Source organism: Peromyscus maniculatus, chromosome 8 (assembly GCF_049852395.1).
Source record: "Peromyscus maniculatus bairdii isolate BWxNUB_F1_BW_parent chromosome 8, HU_Pman_BW_mat_3.1, whole genome shotgun sequence".
Lineage (NCBI taxonomy): Eukaryota > Metazoa > Chordata > Mammalia > Rodentia > Cricetidae > Peromyscus > Peromyscus maniculatus.
In genome coordinates this window covers 43,493,818-43,514,915 of record NC_134859.1, presented here as the reverse complement: position 1 = coordinate 43,514,915, position 21,098 = coordinate 43,493,818, and the positions used below count along the sequence as shown (strand labels likewise).

At 53.6% G+C, this 21,098-nt stretch overlaps 1 protein-coding gene across 1 annotated transcript in view; it reads left to right on the top strand.

Annotated features, from left to right (window-relative positions):
- Positions 1-1,105: 1,105 nt before the first annotated feature.
- Positions 1,106-21,098, top strand: part of Wnt3a (Wnt family member 3A) — a 47,118-nt gene continuing 27,125 nt past the window's right edge. Inside the window, exons 1-2 of the mRNA XM_006997223.3 lie at positions 1,106-1,376; positions 17,457-17,698. Of these exons, the coding sequence (XP_006997285.1) occupies positions 1,306-1,376; positions 17,457-17,698 (313 nt within the window). The 5' untranslated portion in view covers positions 1,106-1,305. The remainder of the gene's footprint in view (positions 1,377-17,456; positions 17,699-21,098) is intronic.

Sequence of the window (21,098 nt, the reverse complement as noted above, 5' to 3'; positions counted from 1 at the left end):
GAAGCTGGGGCGCATCCAAACTTGTACCTTATCCTCAAATTACAAAACTCCCTAGGGTCTTTCCCTGGGGTACAAAATTCTGCAAATGGTCTCAGTCAGGAGGAATCAGTGTTGTGACTTTGGAAAATTCTCTTTGCCTGTCCAATCAGCAAAATAATGAGATTTGCCGAAATGGTCAGTTTGGTTTTGTTGTTGTTGTTGTTGGTGGTGGTTTGTTTGTTTTTTCCTGAATAGACTGCTACTGCCTTGAACAGAACTAGAACTATTGCCTTGAGCAGAACTAGAAGCAGTTCCAGAGCCTGAGCCCAAGAACTGCCAATTCCCTCCAATGGGCTTCTGTGTTCTCTTCTCTGGTTGGATACAAGGGAGAGAGCAGAGGGATCAGTTCTTGTGCTCAGAGTCCCTAACTGCTGCCTGTCCAGAGGGTCTGCAGTGGTCCCTGCTCCGGGCAGGGGTGTGGCTACAGACAGACTCCTGAAGCAAGGTGATGGACCAGAGGAACTTCCACGCTGCCAAGAGCAAGAGACAGGATGTGGCAGAATATTTAAAAAAAAAAAAAAAAAGCGCTGGAGTTGGGGCTGTGTGTCTTTCTTGCCCTGAGCTCAGGGAGCCCAGAGCTGGCGATCCAGGGCCTGGCACAGTGATTGCGATGAGTTGAGATCCAGGAAGAACCAGAACCAAGCCGGAGGACTACGCAGTGGTGCAATTCCCAGCTGGCACAGCGCGGCCCTGGAAGGCTACTAACCCCATGCACAAGAACACCCCATGCACACCTGGGCAGATCTAACACCCTGTGCACCCCGGCGCGCGTTGTACACTGGCCCATACCTGCAGTGCCCCAGCACCCCGCGCGCACCCCAGCTCCCCTCCATGAACACCGACATACTCGGGCACGCTGCACACACCTTCAACACCTCAGTCCCGGGCGCGTTATCATTCACCCTAGCACCCAGCGCACCCACGGCCGCGGGAGGGGCCAGCGCCGCGAGGCTCCAAACCCCCAGGGCCCCGCCCGCCCCCCGCCCGCCCCGCCCCAGCCCCAGCCCCGGCGGGCGCCCCCCGCGGCGCTGCCCCGCCCCCGCCGCCCCGCGCCGCCCAGGGCCTCGGCCCGCCGCCCGGCCGCCGGCCCACCTGGCGCAGCGCCGCCCTCGGAGCCCGCGTACCGGTGCACACCCGGGAACCCCGCGCACCCGGCTGCCACAGAGGGCCCAGCGCCTCTGCAGCCGCGCCACTTCCCAGGGCCGGGCCAGCCCCGGCGCCCGCGCTCTCGGGGCGGACTCCCCGCCCTGCGCGCTCAAGCCCGCGATGGCTCCTCTCGGATACCTCCTAGTGCTCTGCAGCCTGAAGCAGGCGCTGGGCAGCTACCCGATCTGGTGGTGAGTGAGTCTACTTGCGTTCGCCCCGGCCCCAGTGCCACCCTAGGGCAGCCGCCCCCGGGGGCAGGGCCCCCACCGTTGCTCTGCGCACTGGCTGCGGGCGGGTTGTTTTCCTTGGCTGCCACTTGGACCTGTTCGGGCCGCAGCTGGGACGCGGGTGGCAGAGCTTCCGGGGACATTGATTCCCCTGGCAGGCGGGGAGGGAGGGCAGTGAAGGTCCATGCTGTCCCTGGCGTCGAACAAGAATGGCAGAAAGCGGGTCAGCACATGACACTAACGCCGAGGCGATGGTCGAGGCAAGAGTGTAAAAGGGAAGCAGCGCGAGGAAGAGGGAGACTCTTCTTAGGGACCGTATTTTACACACACACACACACACACACACACACACACACACACACACACACACACACACACACACTTTAAAACAAAGTCGGCGAGACAAGACTGAACAGCTCGGGGCAGCGCAGTTACGTAAAGACAGTCCGAGACCGGGCGGGGAGTGGCGCGGAGCCTGCGGCAAGGCGCACCGGGGCCAGCCGGGGAGCCCTGCGCGCTTCCCTAACGCTGTCGCTGTCGCTTCTTCGTGGCTGTCGGGGTCTAGGGGTCGGTCTGCTGTCCACAGCCTGTATCTCCCTGACAAGGAAACGCTGCTGCGGGGAGGGATGAGCAATAGGTAAAGTAAGGGGTTTGAGTTTCCCGGAGTGAGAGGCTTCGGAGACCCCGTCCTGGAGAGGCTGGACAGCATCCTCCTCTCCAGACAGGGCACACTAGGAGGAGACCCTTCTCAGCCTGGGGATGGAGCGAGGTTAAGAAAAGGAAAGGTCCTGGTTCTCAGGCCCCAGGTCCTCCGCACGTACCCTGAGAGGAGGGGAAATTGGGGCGCCCCTTCCTCGGGGTGTGTGACAACCCCCCTCCCTGCATGGAGCTGAGACTTAAGGCCACGATCAGATGCGCAGATCTCTCGAACACAAGCGAGAGGAATGCGGGCGCCAAGGGGCCGGGACGCGCTGCTGGTGGAGACTCAGTTGGACAGAAGCCTCCCCACAAACATGCGCACCCCCCCCACACACACACACCCAGGATCACTCTCCGACAGCTTGCCTGGAATTATAATAATTATGCCGAGGGGAAGGGGGGACCCAGCGAGCCGAAGTACATCTAATCCGATAATCATTTTTCTCTTCGAGATGCTTCAGGAGAGGAGCTGAGGAGCCTGGGGTGGGGATGCAGGGACCGCGCCAGCGCCGCCGCTGCAGGGATGGAGGGTGAGCAGCCGGGAGTCGGCTAGGGGCTGGAGAGGCGGCAGGGGCAGCGGATGCGCTCTACAGGGATCTAGCTGAGCCTCGGGGCTCACCGGGAGTTTTTACCACTCGGCGCAGCACCTGTGGAGCCCTGTGGCCTCCGGGAGCGCGGGCTGCGACCGGCACATGTAGGAGCGGGGACACATTGAGGCGCGTCCTACGGGTCGCTGGGAGCCAGGGGCAGCGCGTCCGAGAGAGCCCCGCGGGCTGCCAGCTCCTGCGTCAGGCTTCTAATTAGAACCCGCCGCCGCCGAATTCCTGGGCTCAAGAGGAAGCGCCTTCGCCCCCGCTCTGCTCCCATAAAGAAGGGCCTTGTCGCCAGCCTCCTAGCTACCCCGCGCCCTGGGATTTTTGTCCCTAAGGTCGTGATGGGGGGCAGGGGGAGAATCTCTAGCCGGGTCCACCCAGCCCAACAGAAGTATAGCTTCCTTTTCACCTGGGCTGTTAGAACCCCCCCCCTCGGGTGCACCCGGCATTCTCCAGGTGAGAGGGGAGGGGTGTGAAAAAAGTGAGGCCCCCTAGCCTCCCCACCCCTCCCATCAAAGGACTAGGGGCAGCCCTTTGGCCTCAGAAAGTGATACGGAAGTCCACCTGGTATTCATAGGGGTGGGTGACAAGAGTCACCTCTCCGCCCACCCCCTACTCCCACTTTGTTCTCTGTAGGATTCTCACACTTAACAATTCTGCTTCCTGAGAAGCAGCCCCCCTCACTCTGGGATGCTGGCTTCCTGGGGACAAGACCGAGTTCCCCTCCTGCCTCCTCCGTTCCCTCTCCTCCCTGGCAGGCTCAAAGTGTCAGCTGGCTCGGGTATGCTGGCAGAATGGAGAGGGGTCGCCTAAAAAGAGTAGCAATGGCTGCGGGCACTTTATACAGCGTGATAGCTGCCTCGTTAATAAAGGTTGCTTTGCGTTTTCTACCTATCCAAGCTGCAAGTGTCTCTTTTCTCCTGCCCACACTCCGGGTCTAGATGAGACATAGCCCCAAAAGTAGGAGGGGCGGGGAACGATATATCATAGCCACTGCTGGGTGAGCTCCACACGGAGGCAAAACAGAGGACTTGGGAACGTTTCTCTTTTTCCACCCTATGATTTGTTACATTTATGCTCAGGCTACCCATTGATTGTTACTTCACCTTCCACGGGGCCTGTGCCTCCCTCCTCCTTTCTGGTCCCCAACTCCCTTCACCTATGAAAGTGAAAGTGAATGGCAGAAAACCTCCTCACCTGGAGAAACAAAACCAGGAAATCTCCAATCAGGAGCAATCAGGCTTTTGAAGTTGGTGTGGCTCTTAGGGGGAAGGAGGGAGAGAGGAGAAAGTTAGCTCTGCTCTGCACCTTGGGTGACCTCGAATGTCCACCACCTCCCCAGGACCTGCTCTGAGGGATGGTGTGTCCAGCCCCAGTGCCAGTCGTGATACCACGGAGAGACAGGCCTCCAAGAGTGTCTCTCCTGGGATCTTCAAGAGCTGGGGCAAGGGGCAGGCAAGTGGACCAGAGCACGGGGAGGGTCTGTTTGCCTTTCCTGCTCCTCTTTCCAGTTTCTCTTCTCACAGTATTAGAACTGATTGCAAAGAGCCCAGGGGAAGAGGAGAGGTTCATGAGGCTAAAAGAATGTGGATTCCTTTAGAGGACAGTCCCTATGGACACTGGAAGAAATCTAAGATGTGCTGCTCTCCCTGACCCCCCTTCCTCCCGCTTTCTTCTTATCTCCTGTCCCAGGGGTCAGCCTTGTGCCCCCCCCTCCAGACTCTGAGCTAATCTCGTGTCAGGGGAATTGACTTTATTCAGATTTACAAATTCCTCTGTGCCCGCCACCACCCCATGGGCCATACTGCACTGCTGTGTTCCCACCCTCCCTGGACACGTCTGGCCTCACCCCACGCTTACCCCATGCCCTCACTGCCCCCTGAATTTCCTGTTTAGGTGGCTGCTTCCCTGCTCCTTTACTGGTGGAAGAGCCCGGTCCCAGATGCCCTTTCTCCCTTGTTCCTCGGGTCTCCTCTCCTATGGACGAGTTCCTGTTGGACCACGGGCTCCTGAGTATGAAAGCCACACTGCAGAGCAGGTGGGACCAGTGAGTGCCCAGCTCTCCCACAGCCCCTCAGTAGCTTCTAACAATCTCCTTTCTGGGGTTCTCCCTCGTACCCCCGAGACTGTGTGCTGTGTCCCATTTCTTTAAGACCAACTCTAGTTCCTCTTCTCAGCACAGAGGTCCCTCTGGCTGTTAACGGTTCTGCAGCCATGCCCCCATGCGCTGCTGGGCACAGAGAGCCCCTAGAAGCCAGTGTCCTTAGCCCATTTCCTATCCCCTTGTGGCCTGGTGATCACTGTCAGCAGTCTGGCCCACAGTGGGGACAAAGTCTCCTGGTGGAACACACAGAGAAGGTGAGAGAGAGAGAGAGAGAGAGAGAGAGAGAGAGAGAGAGAGAGAGAGAGTAATGGGCAGGGCACTGTGACCCTGGGAGTGAGTATAAGGCAGAGAGAAGGTTACAGATGAGGTGGGGGGTACGTGTAGAATCATCAGGTAGCCACAGTGAGTAGGCTGCTGTGTGGCGCAGACAAGCCGATGAGAAAGGTCAGCTGGGCAGAGACAGGTAGACTGAGGAGGAGTCGAGCTAAATTTCTTGGCTTGTTCCAGGCAGGTCCGCAGACCCCACTCCCAGAGCTGTCCTTGATGAGCCTCATCCCAGTCCAGCCCACAAAGCGTGGCCTCTGTTCTCACCCTCAGGGAGGGTGGGAACACAGCAGTGTGGCCCATGGGGTGGTGGTGGGTACATGAGGATCTTCTTGCTCCTTCCTCCTCTGCCCAGCTCTGTCTCAGTTCTCTTTCTGTTCGTTCCCTCCCTCCCTCCCTCCTTCCTCTTGGTCAGTAACTGACATACAACTCACAAAGCAAGAGAAAGCAAGACACTAAGCAAATCACCCCCACCACTAGTACCCCAGCTGCTCCAGAACTGCCAATCACCTAACGTTCTTCATTAACCACCCAAGGAATAGTCAAAGCCAGCCCTCTCCAGAGCCCAGCTTGTCCAGCTCCTCCAGACATTGGTGCCGACACCCTCCAAATGCTATGGGGGAACATCTCCGAGGCTGGGTGTCTTTATTTCACCCGGCTTTACACCCCCTTAAAAAGATTTTCTATCTCATTCGCATAAAGCTTCCCAGACCCCTTTGTGTCCAGAGCAGAGGGTGAGTCAATATAGTAGCAGTGAGTATGCTTTCAGGTGATCATTAATGGCCTGGTAACATCCCCCACATACACAGACATTTGGTCCCTTGTACAAACCTTTGGCCTGGAGGGTCAGAGAATTTCAGTTCCCTGGCAATGCAACCATCCTTCTTTTTGGTGTGGTCCAGAATTCAGGAAACAGGACTCAGCTTTGTCACCTTGGTCCTCAGAATATGGTCAATGCTTCTTGATGTGTAACCAGATCCCACCTGTGAAAGATCAGCCACTTGTCTGTGAAGAAATACAATCTGAAATGAAAGCACGCACTCGTGTGCATTTGTGTGTGTGCGTGCATGTGCGTGCGTGCGTGCGTGCGTGCGTGCGTGCGTGTGTGTGTGTGTGTGTGTGTGTGTGTGTGTGTGTGGTAGAGGAGGGAGAGGTTGGTGATATCACAGAAGCTTGAAGATAGCTCCCTGGCAAGTCAGATTCTCCTCCGGTTGGTCGAGGAGGCATCTAAGCCTGGGTGGCATCCTGAAATCACTCGTGAGCAGAGTTCTTCCCCCACCTATACCCCAGGACCCAGATGTGAGCACTGCCAGCCCAGCCTTGGAAATGCCTGCATTTGCTTCTCTTCTGGGAAGCTGAAGGATTAGGCATTTGGACTGAGAGGCTTCAGGGAGGACCATTTGGATCTTGGACAGTCAGTCCTCTGGAGAAGGAGGCTGCAGCCGAGTGAGTAGCTAACTGAAAGGAGACTGACACGGATTCACGGTGGGAAGGCTTCCTGAGGGTTTGACCTGCTACCAGTCTTGCAGTCTGGGAGATGATGAGCTGCAGAATCCAAGGCTGAGGAAGGGAGCTGGCCACTTCCCCTTCACTTCCAAAGGCTGAAGCGTCCAGGAGGCTGTTAACAGCGCGGCCCTCCTTTAAGTCGACAAAGCCCTCAACTCTGTCATGTGCACCTGAAGGAAATATGTCCTCGCAGTGAGCTGATGGATACATACTGTCTTTGTAGAGCATTCTGGGACTAAATCTCAGAGAGGCACAGGCCCATGGCCAGAGAGGCCTCAGCCATGTGGGCCACCTGCACACAGGAGCATTCCTCTTCCTTTGGAAATGACACACTCCCTACACCTATCATCAAGGCTGTGACTCCATCAAGCAGACTCACTGGTCAAGCTATCAGGATGGCTTCCTTTCTTCTTCCTGACCTTGCTTTTTGCCCTCTGCGGCCAATCGGTAAGGTTGTGTTGAATGAACAGAGCCCTTCCTGTGAAAATTGGATGCTGCACCTGAGCGCGGAGGGCATAGGGACACGTTTTAATATGTCTAATACCTTCCCCCATCCCACCACATGACAACTTTCCAGCCCTGAGACCTGGGGTACCCGGCCTCTGCCTCTGCCTAGGTCTCCCTCCGGGGCTCCTCAGGTGACACCCTGGAGGTGTCTGATACATTGGCGCTTCCACATTCCTTCACCAGCAGAACGTGCCGCTGCCGCCCAGGGAGGCTGGCAAACACATGGCCGCCGGCGCGGGAGCCTCCCGCCTGCCAGGACTCGCTCAAAGTATGTGTCAGTAATCCTGCTGGCCCGGCGGGGCAGGACAGGAGCTGGCTGGGAAGGCTTCAGGCAGGGCCCTGTGCAGCCTGGAGTGAGGACTTGGGACCCCTCCCCAGCTCAGAAAGTGCTGGAATCTCAAAGAGGGCTTCTACTTCCTGGGGATGCTGTCTATTTGGGGGAAGACAGCTGATTTTGGGGATCTCAGGAACACAGCTTTTCGTCTGGTTGGTCCCTGGGCAGCCCCATTCAAGAGAGGACAGTGTGCTTTGGTTATCCATGAGAGAGTGAGCCCCATACCTTGGGTCTCAGGTATGAGAGTGGAAGCCTGGTGTTGCCACTGAGAGACCCAGTACTCCAGAGAGAAAGGCCGGTCCGAATTGAATAGCATGGATGCTCCATCAGCCTGCAACACACTGGCCCAGGACCCTTACCAGCAGAGACCTCTACCAATGATCCTCCTTGTTCCCTCTGGGCCTGGGCAGCGCCTTGGGAATCCCACTTTGCCAGGATCCAACCCAGTGTTTACTGTGCCTGATTCCCTTCCAGCAGAGGATGAGCGAAGTCAGGCAAACGAGGTACCTCCTGTACCAGATCCAGATGCAAGGAGAGGTGGACAGTCCCAGACAGGCAGGTAACGGGGCCACCAGTGTACAGTGCCTTCCCGGGAGAGAGGCCCCGGAGGCTCTGTCCGCAGGATGTGGCTCAGCCCCTCTGAAGTCAGGAAAGCAATGGAGACTCTGGAGTAGACAGCTTATATGCCCCACTCCTATTAAAAACCTGTTAGAATAAAGTCTGACCACCTCATCGGACAGATGGGGAAACCAAGGCCCAGGACAGGGAAGGGTGTCACAGTAAGCAAGTGAATTAACTGTAAGCACTGCAGCCTGGGTCCCTCACCTATGCCTGTCCAAATGCAACCCACCCTCAGCACCCCTGCTGATTCACCTCCTCACACCACCCCTCTCTGTCTGCCCACGAGCGGCCATCATAAATGGCAGTGGGTCCCCTACTTGCTCCTGCAGGCTCAACACCAGCTAACATGGAACCAGAGTCATGACACAAGGGTGGGAAAATTCTCTTGAGACCAAATAGAAGCTGGAGGCCCTTGGCCAAGGGAGGCCAGTGCTGGCCCAGGCTAGGCTGGCCTGCTGCCCATCTCACAGTCCTGGACCAGCCTCCTTCCTCCCCTGCATGTCACAGCCAGCGTCTCTGCTGTATCCCTGGCCAGGTGCCCGGCCTTTCAACAGGAGCAAGGGAAGGAGGGGGGGGGAGAAAAACCATTAGTGTTTGCCGGCTGCAGGCGTGGCTCACGTGGCTGCAGCCACAGGATGAAACCCTGAGTCTAGGGATGGGACTGTATTCCAAAACGGCGTTCCGCGTGCTCCAGGTTGAAGGCGATGCCTGCTCCTTCCAAAACTATCATTAAGTAATAATAAAAAATTAACAGCATTAATGAAAGTGAAGGCAAGCGGAGTCTGTGATCTGATTGGCACGACACAGGTATTTTCATTGGTGTGGGTTGTTCTTGTTTGACCCACAGATACATGCTTTTGTAAGGTTCAAACATTCCAGACCTGCTTTCTAAGGCTTGGTTTAAACATCTGCGTTTGGGGAACTTTTTGATGGCGGCCTTGGCAGCTACGTGGGGTCTGCAGTGCTCAGAGGTCACCGTCCACTGCCTAACTTCAGCTGCCAGTCTTTCTGCTGGGACCCAGGGAGGGGCTTGGGGGGGGGGGGTGAGACGGCCAGGCCTCTCGGAGGAGCGGTGGGGGAGGGCGGGCAGGTGTCCAGAGGACCTTGCAATGCGACATCCAGTTGGACAGTTACAATCCTAGCTGGAGGTAGAGTGCAGGCTTCTCCGGAGAGGCTGTCCTCCACCCTGGTTGGCAGAGAGAGGGGAAATGGAATGAATTCCTCCTGTAGTGAATCACAAAGGCCAGGTGCAGAGAAATGGGTGCAGTGAGGGCGTGCCGGCCTCCCAACTTCTCCCCAGGCCCAGGCAGGGCCCTCCTGCCTGGCTGTTTCCATCACCCCAAGGCAGGGTTCAGACCTTACAGTGACCTCCCAGCCGGAGGAGCTGGATATGGATTGGGAGTGACTGATGACAGTATCTCCTAGTCTCAATGCTCTCCTGGGCAAAAGATTGGGGACACGGGGTCCCTTGAGAAGCCTTAAATGAGGCTGTCTGTCTTTGGACACTGGTCTACACATGCCAGAAGCATCTGTGTGCCAGGGTGGGCACCAGGGGCTTAGTAAAGACTAGGTTTATGCTGGGCAGGATGAAGGCCACCAGTTTGGCTTGTGACCATCTCTTGGGGGTCTTGTAAGCAGGCAAGGGTGACTGCCAGGGCTCAGGTTCCACTGGTCCCTGCCTATTCTTCAGCCCCTGGTATCTCTTGGGGGTTTAGACCTCGTATGTCTTGGCCTTCGTGAGGATCAATGGCTCCAGAGAGGTCAGTGGAATCCCTGATGTCTAGGGGAAAGTATGTCTGTGGCTAACTCCTGGGAGAGTGGTGTAGCAAAAGCAGAAGAGCGGCGGGTGGGAAAGGCCCTTCAGACCCCAGGAAGACGGTCAGACGCTTTGCCCTTGAACTCAAGCCTTAGAAAATCCCTCGTCTATGGAGTGTCATTACAGATGTAGAACTTCGAGCTGAAAGAAGTCTCAGATCAGTAGTTTAAAAACAATGTTTCTGGCCGGGCGGCGGTGGCACACACCTTTAATCCCAGCACTTGGGAGGCAGAGGCAAGCGGATCTCTGTGAGTTCGAGGCCAGCCTGGTCTACAGAGTGAGTTCCAAGACAGCCAGGGCTACACAGAGAAACCCTGTCTCAAAAAAACAAAACAAAACAAAAAAACCAAAACCAAACAAACAAATGCATGTTTCTGGCACTGGGCCCTGCTCTAACCCAGTCACCTCCTGTTCAGCTATGGAAACGGAGGCCCCAGGCGTTTCCAAGGGCGGGCCAGGATAGACCAGCGCCATGAGTGAGATGAGACCTAATGGCTGTGGCCACCACCCTCGTTTCCCTTGATGACTCTCCCTTGACGAAAGTGGTGCTATGGGGGAAGCTGGCCACCTTTAAAATTCCCTGTCATTGTGACATGGTGGCTATACATGGCCTCTGCTTGATGCATTTCTTTATATTGGATTCATTCATAAATGTTATTTTGCTTGGACTGGAGCTTAACACATTTTAAGAGTGTCATAGTGTATCGGGGCCCAGATGACAGCTCAGTCAGTATCAGAAGTGCCTGCTGCATAACCATGAGGGCCTGTGTTTGATCCTCAGGACACACATAGAAAGCAGACTACAGTGGCATAGTTTTGAAATGCCAGTGTTGAGGAGGCAGAGACAGCAGACCCTGGGGCTCAGTGACCAGCCAGCCTAGCCTAATCAGTGAGCCAGAAGTTCCAATGAGAGACCCTGTAACAAAGTACAAGGCACGCTGGGTGGCGGTGGCACACGCCTTTAATCCCAGCACTCGGGAGGCAGAGCCAGGCAGATCTCTGTGAGTTCGAGGCCAGCCTGGTCTACAGAGTGAGTTCCAGGAAAGGCACAAAGCTAAGCAGAGAAACCCTGTCTCTAAAAACCAAAACAAAAAACAAAATACAAGGCACATAGCTCCTAAGGAACACACCAGACTGACCCCTGACCTCTGACGCATGTGTACACATCTGAACGTGAATGCATGAGGGTGTGCCCTTGGGAGCCAATGTAACGGAACTGCTGTTTTTGCCACATCAACCTGAAATCTTGGCACCGGTTCTACTCACCGAGCCTTGGTTTCTTGCCCCAGGTGGCCTTGGATGGCACCTGTGCTAGTTGGTCTAGCTGGAGGGAGTCACATCCAGGGTCTGTGAAGACCTCATCCATGAGTTCCACCCAGTGGTCCCAGGGGAACCGGAGCAGAGGGCAGGGATAATGATGAGAGGTTTAAAGGAGCAAATACTGTGTGAGGTGATCTGTGGAAGGAGAGGTCCTGAGAAGAAGCAGGAAGGGATAGCTGTCCACAGGCTAAGCCAATGGGGTAGTGGCATGTGCCCCCAGAGCCCTAGAAGGCATCTTTTTTTTTGGGGGGGGGGAGTCTGGTTGCTAGGATGCAGGGGAGGGTAGGAGAATCTAGTGCAAATGAGAAGGACAGTGATGTGCTCTTTGGTTCTTGTCAAAGTGGAACGGATACCCACAGAATTACGGAAATATTGTAGCTCACAGGTGTCCGTCAGATTGGGGAAGACACTTCTAACCTCACTTACATTGTTGAGGGTCATTCTCTGTGTTTGTGGGACTGAGCTCTCCAGGACTGGCTGGCTGGCTTGGGGCAGCTCCTGACAGTCCCTCTCTGGTCTTGGAACATGACTCCTTGGTCTCAGAGCCGGAAACTTCGAGACAAACTCCATGCTTCAGATCCAACTTCTGAATGCACACATGCTTAGGCGAACTTAGAGCTCCAGACTACAGTGTATGCCTCCAAAGTCCTGATAGGAGTTTCTGGGCATAGGTCTGCACCTCGGAACTATGAGGACACCTCAGAATTTGGAGGGCTGCCAGATTCTGGGCGTGGATAGGTTCTGAAGATAGGGAACTGAAGAAGAAAAAAAAAGCTGTTTTTGTCCTAGTGAGCAGCTGCCTCCTTCTGGGTGTTGAGTGGTCCAGCCTCTCAGCCTACAGCAGGAGAGACTTGGTAGACATTCGAACCCTGGAGTGATATTCCTGTGCAGCCTTTGGGTACTACGTGGGGTTCCCATGCCCATGTTCCAAACGCGATGAGAAATGGAATTCTCATGCCCAGCTCTGCTCATTGCAGTGGAAACCTCACCTTCAGTTATGAAAGGAGGCGACACACTGCTGTTACAGCCACAGTTGCTAACGCCCCGAAAGGAAGGTAGATACCTCCAAGGTGGGGATGATAGCTGGAGAAGAAATTGCAGGTGCTGTGGCTGTATACAGTATGCACAAGTCTAGAGCACACCATAGCCTGAACCCTACAAAACACAAACTTGCTCTCCTTCCTGTAACTCAATGGGTTTGGTTTCTTGTGGTTGTATCAACTCCACTTTCCTTCTGGGCGATTTCTTTTAGATTTTTAAAAAATTTTTAATTTAATTGTATTTATTTATTATGTGTCTACTTGTTCTTGTGCACATGCCACAGCATGCTTATGGGGGTGGGGGTGGGGGAGTCAGAGGACAACTTCAGGAATCTGTTCTCTCTTTCCATGGTGTGGATTCTAAGGATCCAACTGAAGTTTGTCAGACTTGGCAAAGGGCACCTTCAGCCACTGAAATGACTCTTGGAATGTGTCTTGACGACAGCGCAAAGAGCTCTTAGCACTTAGTCTGTAGGCAGTTTCCCCTCGTGCTGGTGTTGAGAGAGTAAACCAGGCATGGTACACACTTGGGATCCCAGACTAGGGAGGCTGAGCCTAGAGAATCATGAGTTTGAGGCTAGCCTGGGCTACCTAGCAGGAGCTTGTTGCTCAGTAGTGGTTGCCTGACAAGGGCAAGTCTCACTAACCAGAAGGGGAAGGAGGAAAGAGACACTCAGGACTTGACACTTGGTAAGCTAGCCAAATGTCTGGGAGGACACTTGAAATAGTACTGGAGAGGATCAGAAGTTCAAGGTCATCCTTGGCTGCAAGTAGAGTTAGAGACCAGTCTGGGATATGTGCGACCCTGTCTCAAAAACATTAAAAATAAATAAATAAATAAATAAATAAATAAATAAATAAATAAATAAATGGATGTTTAACTATGGACAGCTATTCCTAATCCCAGCACTTGGGAGGCAGAGGCAGGTGGATCTCTGTGAGTTCGAGGCCAGCCTGGTCTACAGAGTGAGTTCCAGGATGTAGTTTAGTTAGTGGAGTGCTTGCTAGTATGCACCTGTGATCTCAGCACTCAGGAGGTAGAGGCAGAAGGACGAAGCTTTCAAAGTCATCCTTAGCAGCTTAACAAATTGGAAGTTAGCCTGAGATACATGAGACCCTGTCTCAGAAAACAAAAACAGAAGAAAGAAAGAAAGAAAGAAAGAAAGAAAGAAAGAAAGAAAGAGAGAGAGAGGGGGGGGTGGGGGAGGGAGGGAGGGAGGGAGGAAGGAAGGAAGGAAGGAAGGAAGGAAGGAAGGAAGGAAGGAAGGAAGGAAGGAAGGAAGGAACTAAACAAACTAAAACTAGATTGACCATCACAACCCAATTGAGACCCAGATGCTTAAGATGAACCTCCTTGACCCTGCCCTGCCTTCTCCATCATAGAACAGGTACCCTTTGCTCAGCCCTCAGCATTCTTCCCACAAGGCTATGCCTGGGCTTTCCTGATGGTCCACCTCCCAGGGAATGAGAAATGATCCAGGCTGTGATTCAAGGGACTTAAGAGGCCCTTGGGTCCAGAGAAGGCTCTCTTCCACCTTCCTAAATCCACAAGGGAGAGCCGGGAGGATCCTGCTGGAGCTGCCCACACCCTGGCCTCCTAGGGGAGGTGACGAGCAGGGACCTGCCCAGAGGAGGGGAGGCAGAGCAGGCTGACTCAGCATCCCCAGGAAGGGGGCTGGGAGCAGCCATGAACCTGGGAAGTCCCCTCTCTGCCTTCCCTGGAGGCCACTCCCACAAGGTGAGAAAGCAGCTGAGGTTTGACAACTCCATGCCACCTGCAGCAGCTTCTCAGCTAGGTGCCTCTGCAGCATCCTCTTCTTTAGCTCATCTCCTAACCCCACATCATCAGCACCCAGAATGAGCCCTGGCTTCTGACATCTCACAGCAGAGACCACCCATTCTTTGGAACTGGCCACTGGCCCTGGGCAATTCCTATAGTGAAGACAGACATGGGTCAGGTTCTCATTTTCTGCTATTTAAGAAACTCTTACTCTAAGTCTCCTAGTTAACTGCATTTGGGAGTGAAGATTATCCCTCCTTTGGATGGATAGGCAGATGCCCTTACTTCCTCTCTGGGAGCCATGGATGTAACTCATGGGTAGAATGATTGCCTAGCATGTATGAAGCCCTGTGTTTGATCTCCAGCACAACAAGTGTGGTGATGCACACTCAGGCAAAACACCCATACTGTAAAATAAAACAAAAATAAATGTTTTTAAAAAGAAAGAGTCAGAGGCTGGCGGATCTCTGTGAGTTTTAGGCCAGACCGGTCTACATAGTGAGTTCCAAGACAGAAACCAAAGAAAGAAAAAGAAGAGAAAGAAAAAAGAAAGAACAAAAGAAAGAAAAGCATTGCCCAGGCCAAGAGGAAATTTTGCTTTCCCACAAGTGGGAGATTCTCGGGGTGAGTGTGGGCGCAGTGGAGGAGAGCTGAGTAATGGTGGGTGAGTGTGAACGCAGTGGGGGGTGGGGGGTGCAGAGGAGAGCTGAGTAATGGTGGGTGAGTGTGAACGCAGTGGGGGGTGGGGGGTGCAGAGGAGAGCTGAGGAATGGTGGGTGAGTGTGAGCGCAGTGGGGGGTGGGGGTGCAGAGGAGAGCTGAGGAATGGTGGGTGAGTGTGAGTGCAGTGGAGGAGAGCTGAGGAATGGTGGGTGAGTGTGAGCGCAGTGGGGGGTGGGGGTGCAGAGAAGAACTGAGTAATGGCGGAAGAAGAGACAAAGTCCTTCCGGATCCACTATCACAGGAGGAAAGCCTGACAGGACACATCGGGACCTTCTGGTTTTAAGATGGTCATCCAAAAGTGGCACAGCAGTGGGTTTCCTCCTTGGTCTAGTCTCTCTCTACTCTGGGAACCTGACCAGGCCCTTCCTCTCAGGGCCGTTCTTGAAGGTAAAGAGCACAGATCTCAGTCCACTCCATATGTCCACATCTTGGCCTCAGGCCAGTACCTTGGACAGTGATCTCTCTCTCTCTCTCTCTCTCTCTCTCTCTCTCTCTCTCTCTCTCTCTCTCTCTCTCTCTCTCTCTGCCAAGTGTCTGCTCATCCCAAACTCAAAGGTGCCCATTTGGTCCATCCAGTGCCAGCAGGGGCACACAGACAACCATGGCGGTCTGCACCTGGAGAAGAGAACGTAAGCTGATTCCTACTGCAGGCAGGAAGAGGGGCACCTCTGAGCCAGACTAAACAGGTCAGGGGCCTGGAGAGGAAAGGCTCACAGCTACTGAGAACAGGAGCAATCCCCAGCCTGTACCAGGCCTGGCCTTCCTGTGAACATGGCGCCTATCATAAGCAGGTGTGCGTGTAAATCTACCCGCCCAGCCCACAGGCCTTATCCATACCAAAGAGGGAAAGGCTGAAGGAGCAAAGGGCAGGCCCTCCTCTCATGGGGTGCACACGGGGACATGGACTGCACTAAGGGCAGGCATGTGGCAGTGTGTGACACAGGTTTCTTGAGTGTTTCAGGAGATAGGAGAGACCAGCTCTATGGGGAGTAGATCCCAGGGACATGTGGATGGGAACCTGAAAACGGTGAGTTGGGACTGGAGGTGCACTTAATGGGACGTAAGCATCATTTGGGGCCGCCGTAGCCGTGAGAAAACTCTGTTCTTCCCTCATGATCAGTTCCCAAAGAGACCTAGCCAGTCTTTCTTTTAAGTTGTGGTTCAGAGAAGTTGGCTGTGGTAATGCCCATAATCCCAGCAGTAGGAGTCTAAGGATCATTAAGTTCCAGCCTGGACTACATACATAGCCAGTTCCAGGCTAGCATCAGCTACAGAATGAGTCCTAATAGTGAGTGTTTCTGAAAACAATGGTGATAACCAGGTGTGGCGGCCCAGTTTCAATCCCAGCACTCGGGAGGCAGAGGCAGGTGGATTTCTGTGAGTTGGAGGCCAGCCTGGTCTACATAGTGAGTTCTAGGACAGCCAGGGCTACATAGAGAAACCCTGTCTTAAAAAACAAAACAAGCCGGGTGGTGGTGGCGCACACCTTTAATCCCAGCACTTGGGAGGCAGAGGCAGGCAGATCTCTGTGAGTTCGAGGCCAGCCTGGTCTACAAAGCGAGTTCCAGGAAAGGCGCAAAGCTACACAGAGAAACCCTGTCTCGAAAAAACAAATAAACAAATAATAATAATAATAATAAAAAAATAAATAAAAAACAGGGGGGAAAAAAGAGAAAGTATTTGGGAAAATGACTGCATGTGTACTGAACATGTGTGGACTTCCTGCATCCGCATTCTGTGAAGTATAGTGTGACACACTCCACTGTGTTAGTATCACTGTCTTCTGGGTTTGGTGTATACAGAAGGGTAGGCAGACTGTGTGCAAATATCATGCTATTTCATACAAAAGAGCTTGATATCTGCTGTGTATATATGTGTGCCAATGTGCCTGTGGAGGGGGTGTGGTATGGTGTGTGTGTGTGTGTGTGTGTGTGTGTGTGTGTGTGTGTGTGTGTGTGTGTGTGTGTAGGCCAAAGGTTGATGTTGGGCGTCTTCCTCTGTCACTCTCCACCTTCGTTTTGCGGACAGGGTCTGTTACTGAACCCAGACCTCACTGTCTAGACTAGCTGTCTCAATGCCCGCTCATCTTCAGTTCTGTGGTTACAGGTGTATGCCAATCTGGTTTTTACATGGGTGCTAAGGATTCTATCTTAGGACCTCATGCTTGCCTGGCAGGCACTTTACCAACAGCCTTCTCCCATCCCCTCCTCACACTTTGAGGACATCTGCTTTTATATCTCGGGGTGAATAGTCCAAAACGGGAAGGAATTAATTTAGTACAATTTTTATGCCCTGCCTTGGAAGCTGGTGTTCCCCCTCTCCCAGACCTGACTGTGCCCCTCCTCAGGGAAGACCAGTACCATCTGCTCTGGGGTCCGTTGAGACCCCTTAGCAACCATCCTCATCCTGTGGTCTCCATCAGGCTCTGTACCCTCCAGTGCCTTCAGAAGCCTGAGCCACAGCCTGAGGGACCTCTGCAGAGCAGGAATGCTTGGACTGGTTTTTGCACACAGCAATTGTGACAGCTTGGCATCGGATCCTCATCTTAGGTACATGGTCCGCAGCATCCTGTCTCTAGGTGTCCCTCAAGGCAGGAGCAGCATCAGACCCAGCATAGATACATAGCAAAGTGTCTGTTTCCAGCGATGGTTTCACTAACTGCCTTGTCTTCCCACCAGGTCCTTGGCTGTGGGGCCCCAGTACTCTTCCCTGAGCACTCAGCCCATCCTCTGTGCCAGTATCCCAGGTCTGGTGCCCAAGCAGCTTCGCTTCTGCAGGAACTATGTGGAGATCATGCCCAGTGTGGCTGAAGGTGTCAAGGCTGGCATCCAGGAGTGCCAGCACCAGTTCCGAGGCCGGCGTTGGAACTGTACCACCGTCAGCAACAGCCTGGCAATCTTTGGCCCTGTTCTGGACAAAGGTACCCTGGGTGGTTAGGGTCATCTCTATGTGGGCATCACAAGGCCTTTCAGACTCCACCTGGCTGGGCTTCCTCCCTCCTCCTCCCAACCAATGCTGCAGGAGAGCCTCTGGGGAGCGGGGGGGGGGGGGGGGACCCACAGGGTGAGAGAAGCTTGGAGTGTGTTGGGGAGGAGGGAGGTATGCCAGCCAGCAGGGCTCCAGGCCCCTGGGCTGGTTTGGAAAGGAGAAAATGGCAGGAGGGCTGGGTGTTGGTTAGCTGCCGGCAAAGAGCAAATTATCCTAAAGTGTAGTGGTTAAGGCAATAATTACCATGTGTTGACCTCCAGCTGCTGGGGGTCAGGGGCTGGGCTGGCTCTGCTTCCTGGTGCATCCCATCCACATGGAGGTCCACGTGAGGCTGGCTCGGCACCAGGTGCAAGACAGGGCGCTGACTGGGGCACAGACTTCTTTCTGTGGCTTCTGGGACTCAGGAGAGAGACAGAGACAGAATCAGAGAGACAGAGAGAAGGAGAAACAAAGACATGGAGGAGAAACAGGGACAGAAGGAGAGAGAATACACACCAAATGAAAGCTTTCGTGCCTTAAAAAAAAGGGGGGGGAATCATATAATTTAAATCACTTTAGAACATACAATCTCAGCACACTCAGCGCACCCACAGAATTGCGACATTACCACTTCTAATTCCAAAATATTTCCATCATCTCAAAAGGAAACCCCAAGCCCATTATGCGGTGCCCCTGGCAACCACTGGTCTGCTTCCTACCCCTGTGGTTTTCTTGTTCTGGACATTTCCTTTCGTGTAATTATGCTCTCTGTGGCCCTTTGTAGCTGGCTCCTTTCACTGAGTGTGAGGTTTACAAAGTTCGTCTATGTTGCCACACACATCAATGCTTCGTTCCTTTTTAATGGCTGAATACTATTCCATTGCATGGTGTGTGTGTGTGTGTGTGTGTGTGTGTGTGTGTGTGTGTACACCTTAGAATTTTATATGTAAAATTTTATATGTATAGGATGATGCCATCTGTGAATTTCCTTTTCTTTTATTCTGTAGTCATATATTCATTGTACTGGGTTTTAAGAGGACATTTTCATACATGTATAGAATGTATTTTGACCTGACCTAATTCTGCTGCCCAGGACATCATTCCCCTGTGGAAGCAAAGTGGAGTGGGTAGGCCAAAACCGTGAGCAATGGATGTCCGTGGTTCGTGAGCCACCCAGCCTCAGGTGCTCGCTGCAGAGGCCAAAATGCACTCAGCCCCTTTGTGACCGCCACCACCACCCCCCGCCCCAACCCTGTGCATCTATCTGCTGGATGCTCCCACACTTGAGGTACAGAATGGAACAGCACCCAGGGCTTTGCGAGTCTGGCTTGGAAGCAGGTTCACTGGACACTGTCCTCAAGGAGGGCAGTGTTGCGGAGAAGGGACTGGGCTGGGCACCTGCGGCCGTCTCCTTGTGACCCTGAAGGTGTTTAAAGTCTTTCTTCCAGTCAGGACAAAGCAGAAGACAGCGCCAGGAGCCTTTACTCTGATTCGCTGCCTTCCACTACCAGCCATCTGCTGTCAGTGTGGCTCCGCCCAGTTCCATCAGCCTCCATTCTCAAGCCAGCTGTTCACCTCACAGAATGACGTCATGCCAGCAGCCCTGACCCTGTGGTTCCTCTGACCCCCTTTCACCCGACATCATGACCCACCATTGGTTTCCTTTCCTGGTGACATCCATCAGCTCACTCCCAGGAGCGTCAGCGTCCCTATCTATAAAATGGGAAAGTAATTGCAGCCTGCAACTTCAGAGCTTCGAGTCAGGCTAATTACACAGTCACTCCCCACAGGAACAGCCACTGCTGTAGACAGGGAAAGTTAAGGTCCCAAGAGTGATACGGTTTACCGAAAATGGCTTATAGTATGCGTACGTGTGGTCCATTCTGTGTATCCTTGGGAATGTGATCTATGCCCGTGCAACAACACAAATGCTAGTGTGTACACAAGTCTTCCTACATGACCGAGTACAAGCCGCATGGGTGTATTTTGTTGTTCTTTGTTTGTTTTTGTTTTGCTGTGACGGTGTACCTGATACAAACAATTTGAAGAGGGAAGATCTATTTTGGCTCATGGTTTCAAAGTGTTCAGCCCATGGTTACGTGGCTCGGTTGCCTCAGGCAGGGCAGTCATGAGGTGGTTGGAATGTGTTACAAACGGCTTCTTACTTCCCTGTAGCCAGGAAGCAGAGAAAGCAACAGAAAGGGCCCAGGGATGAGGATATCTTTCCGGGACATGCCCCCAGCATGCTTCTACCCTCTGCCCCCAACTAGGCTGTATCTCTTAAAACCACCATGATATTATGAATCTGTCCAATCTGCTCACTAGTTCCCAGCCGAGGATCTGATCACCTCTCATTAGCTCTGCAGCAGGCAACGCTTCATTCCAAAGCATCACAGTATTGGGGCAGTGGTGTGTACATGCATGTGCCCACGTGGCTTCAGGATGAGGCTACACTCACCTGTGAATCCATATGTGGCCGCACGCGGTGGTGTCTGGGGTTGGGTGCACATGCACATGTATGTGGGGCATGCACTTGTGGATCTTCAGTGTGAATGCAGAGCAGCTGCTTCTTACATGGGTCTCCATGCCTTGTCATGGCCATGGTGCCCAGGCAGGAGACATATGTATCACATACAGGGGACTCCAAGCCCAGCATGGGGGTTCTCAGGACCTTGCTTCTCCAGATAAGAAGAAAGCAGAGGGGCTTTAGGGAGAAGGGGGAAGCCTGTCTCACTTGAAGCCACGGCAGGTGAACAAGGATGGCTGTGTTGCGTGGGTGAGATGTCTGACATTTCCTAATACCCGTGGTTGGAATCTGAAGTGTCTTCCACAGGCTCACATTTTGAACACTCAGTGCTCAGCTTGTGACCTTATTTTGAAGGTTGTGGAGCGTTTAGAACCTGGGGTCTTGGCTGGCAGGAGCAGGTGAGAGAGGCTGGCCTTTGAGGGTTCCAGTCTGTGGTCTGTGCTGCAGTGAACAAGCCTGGTTTCTGGTACCACAGACAAAGCCTCTTACCTTCCTGCCTCTCTGGATGGACTGAAGCAGCTGGAATCCGGAGCCGGAGGATTCCAAAAGCATTCTTTTCTGTTGGGCATTTTATCACAGTGATGGTAACTAAGACATCTTGTTAAGATCAATCCATGTGAGACCTGGGGCTGATCACTAACTACAGCATCTACCTCCAGCCCCATGATGCTGAGGCGTGTCTCTCACAGGAGCAAGGAGGGGACCCACATGACCCATCAACTGTGTTAACACTGAGGAAGTGATGAACTTCTGCGTCCCCATCTCAGGCAGATGGGCTTGAGGATTCAGGCTTCCCAGTTCCCCAGCACTTGTTACTGTTGGTTTC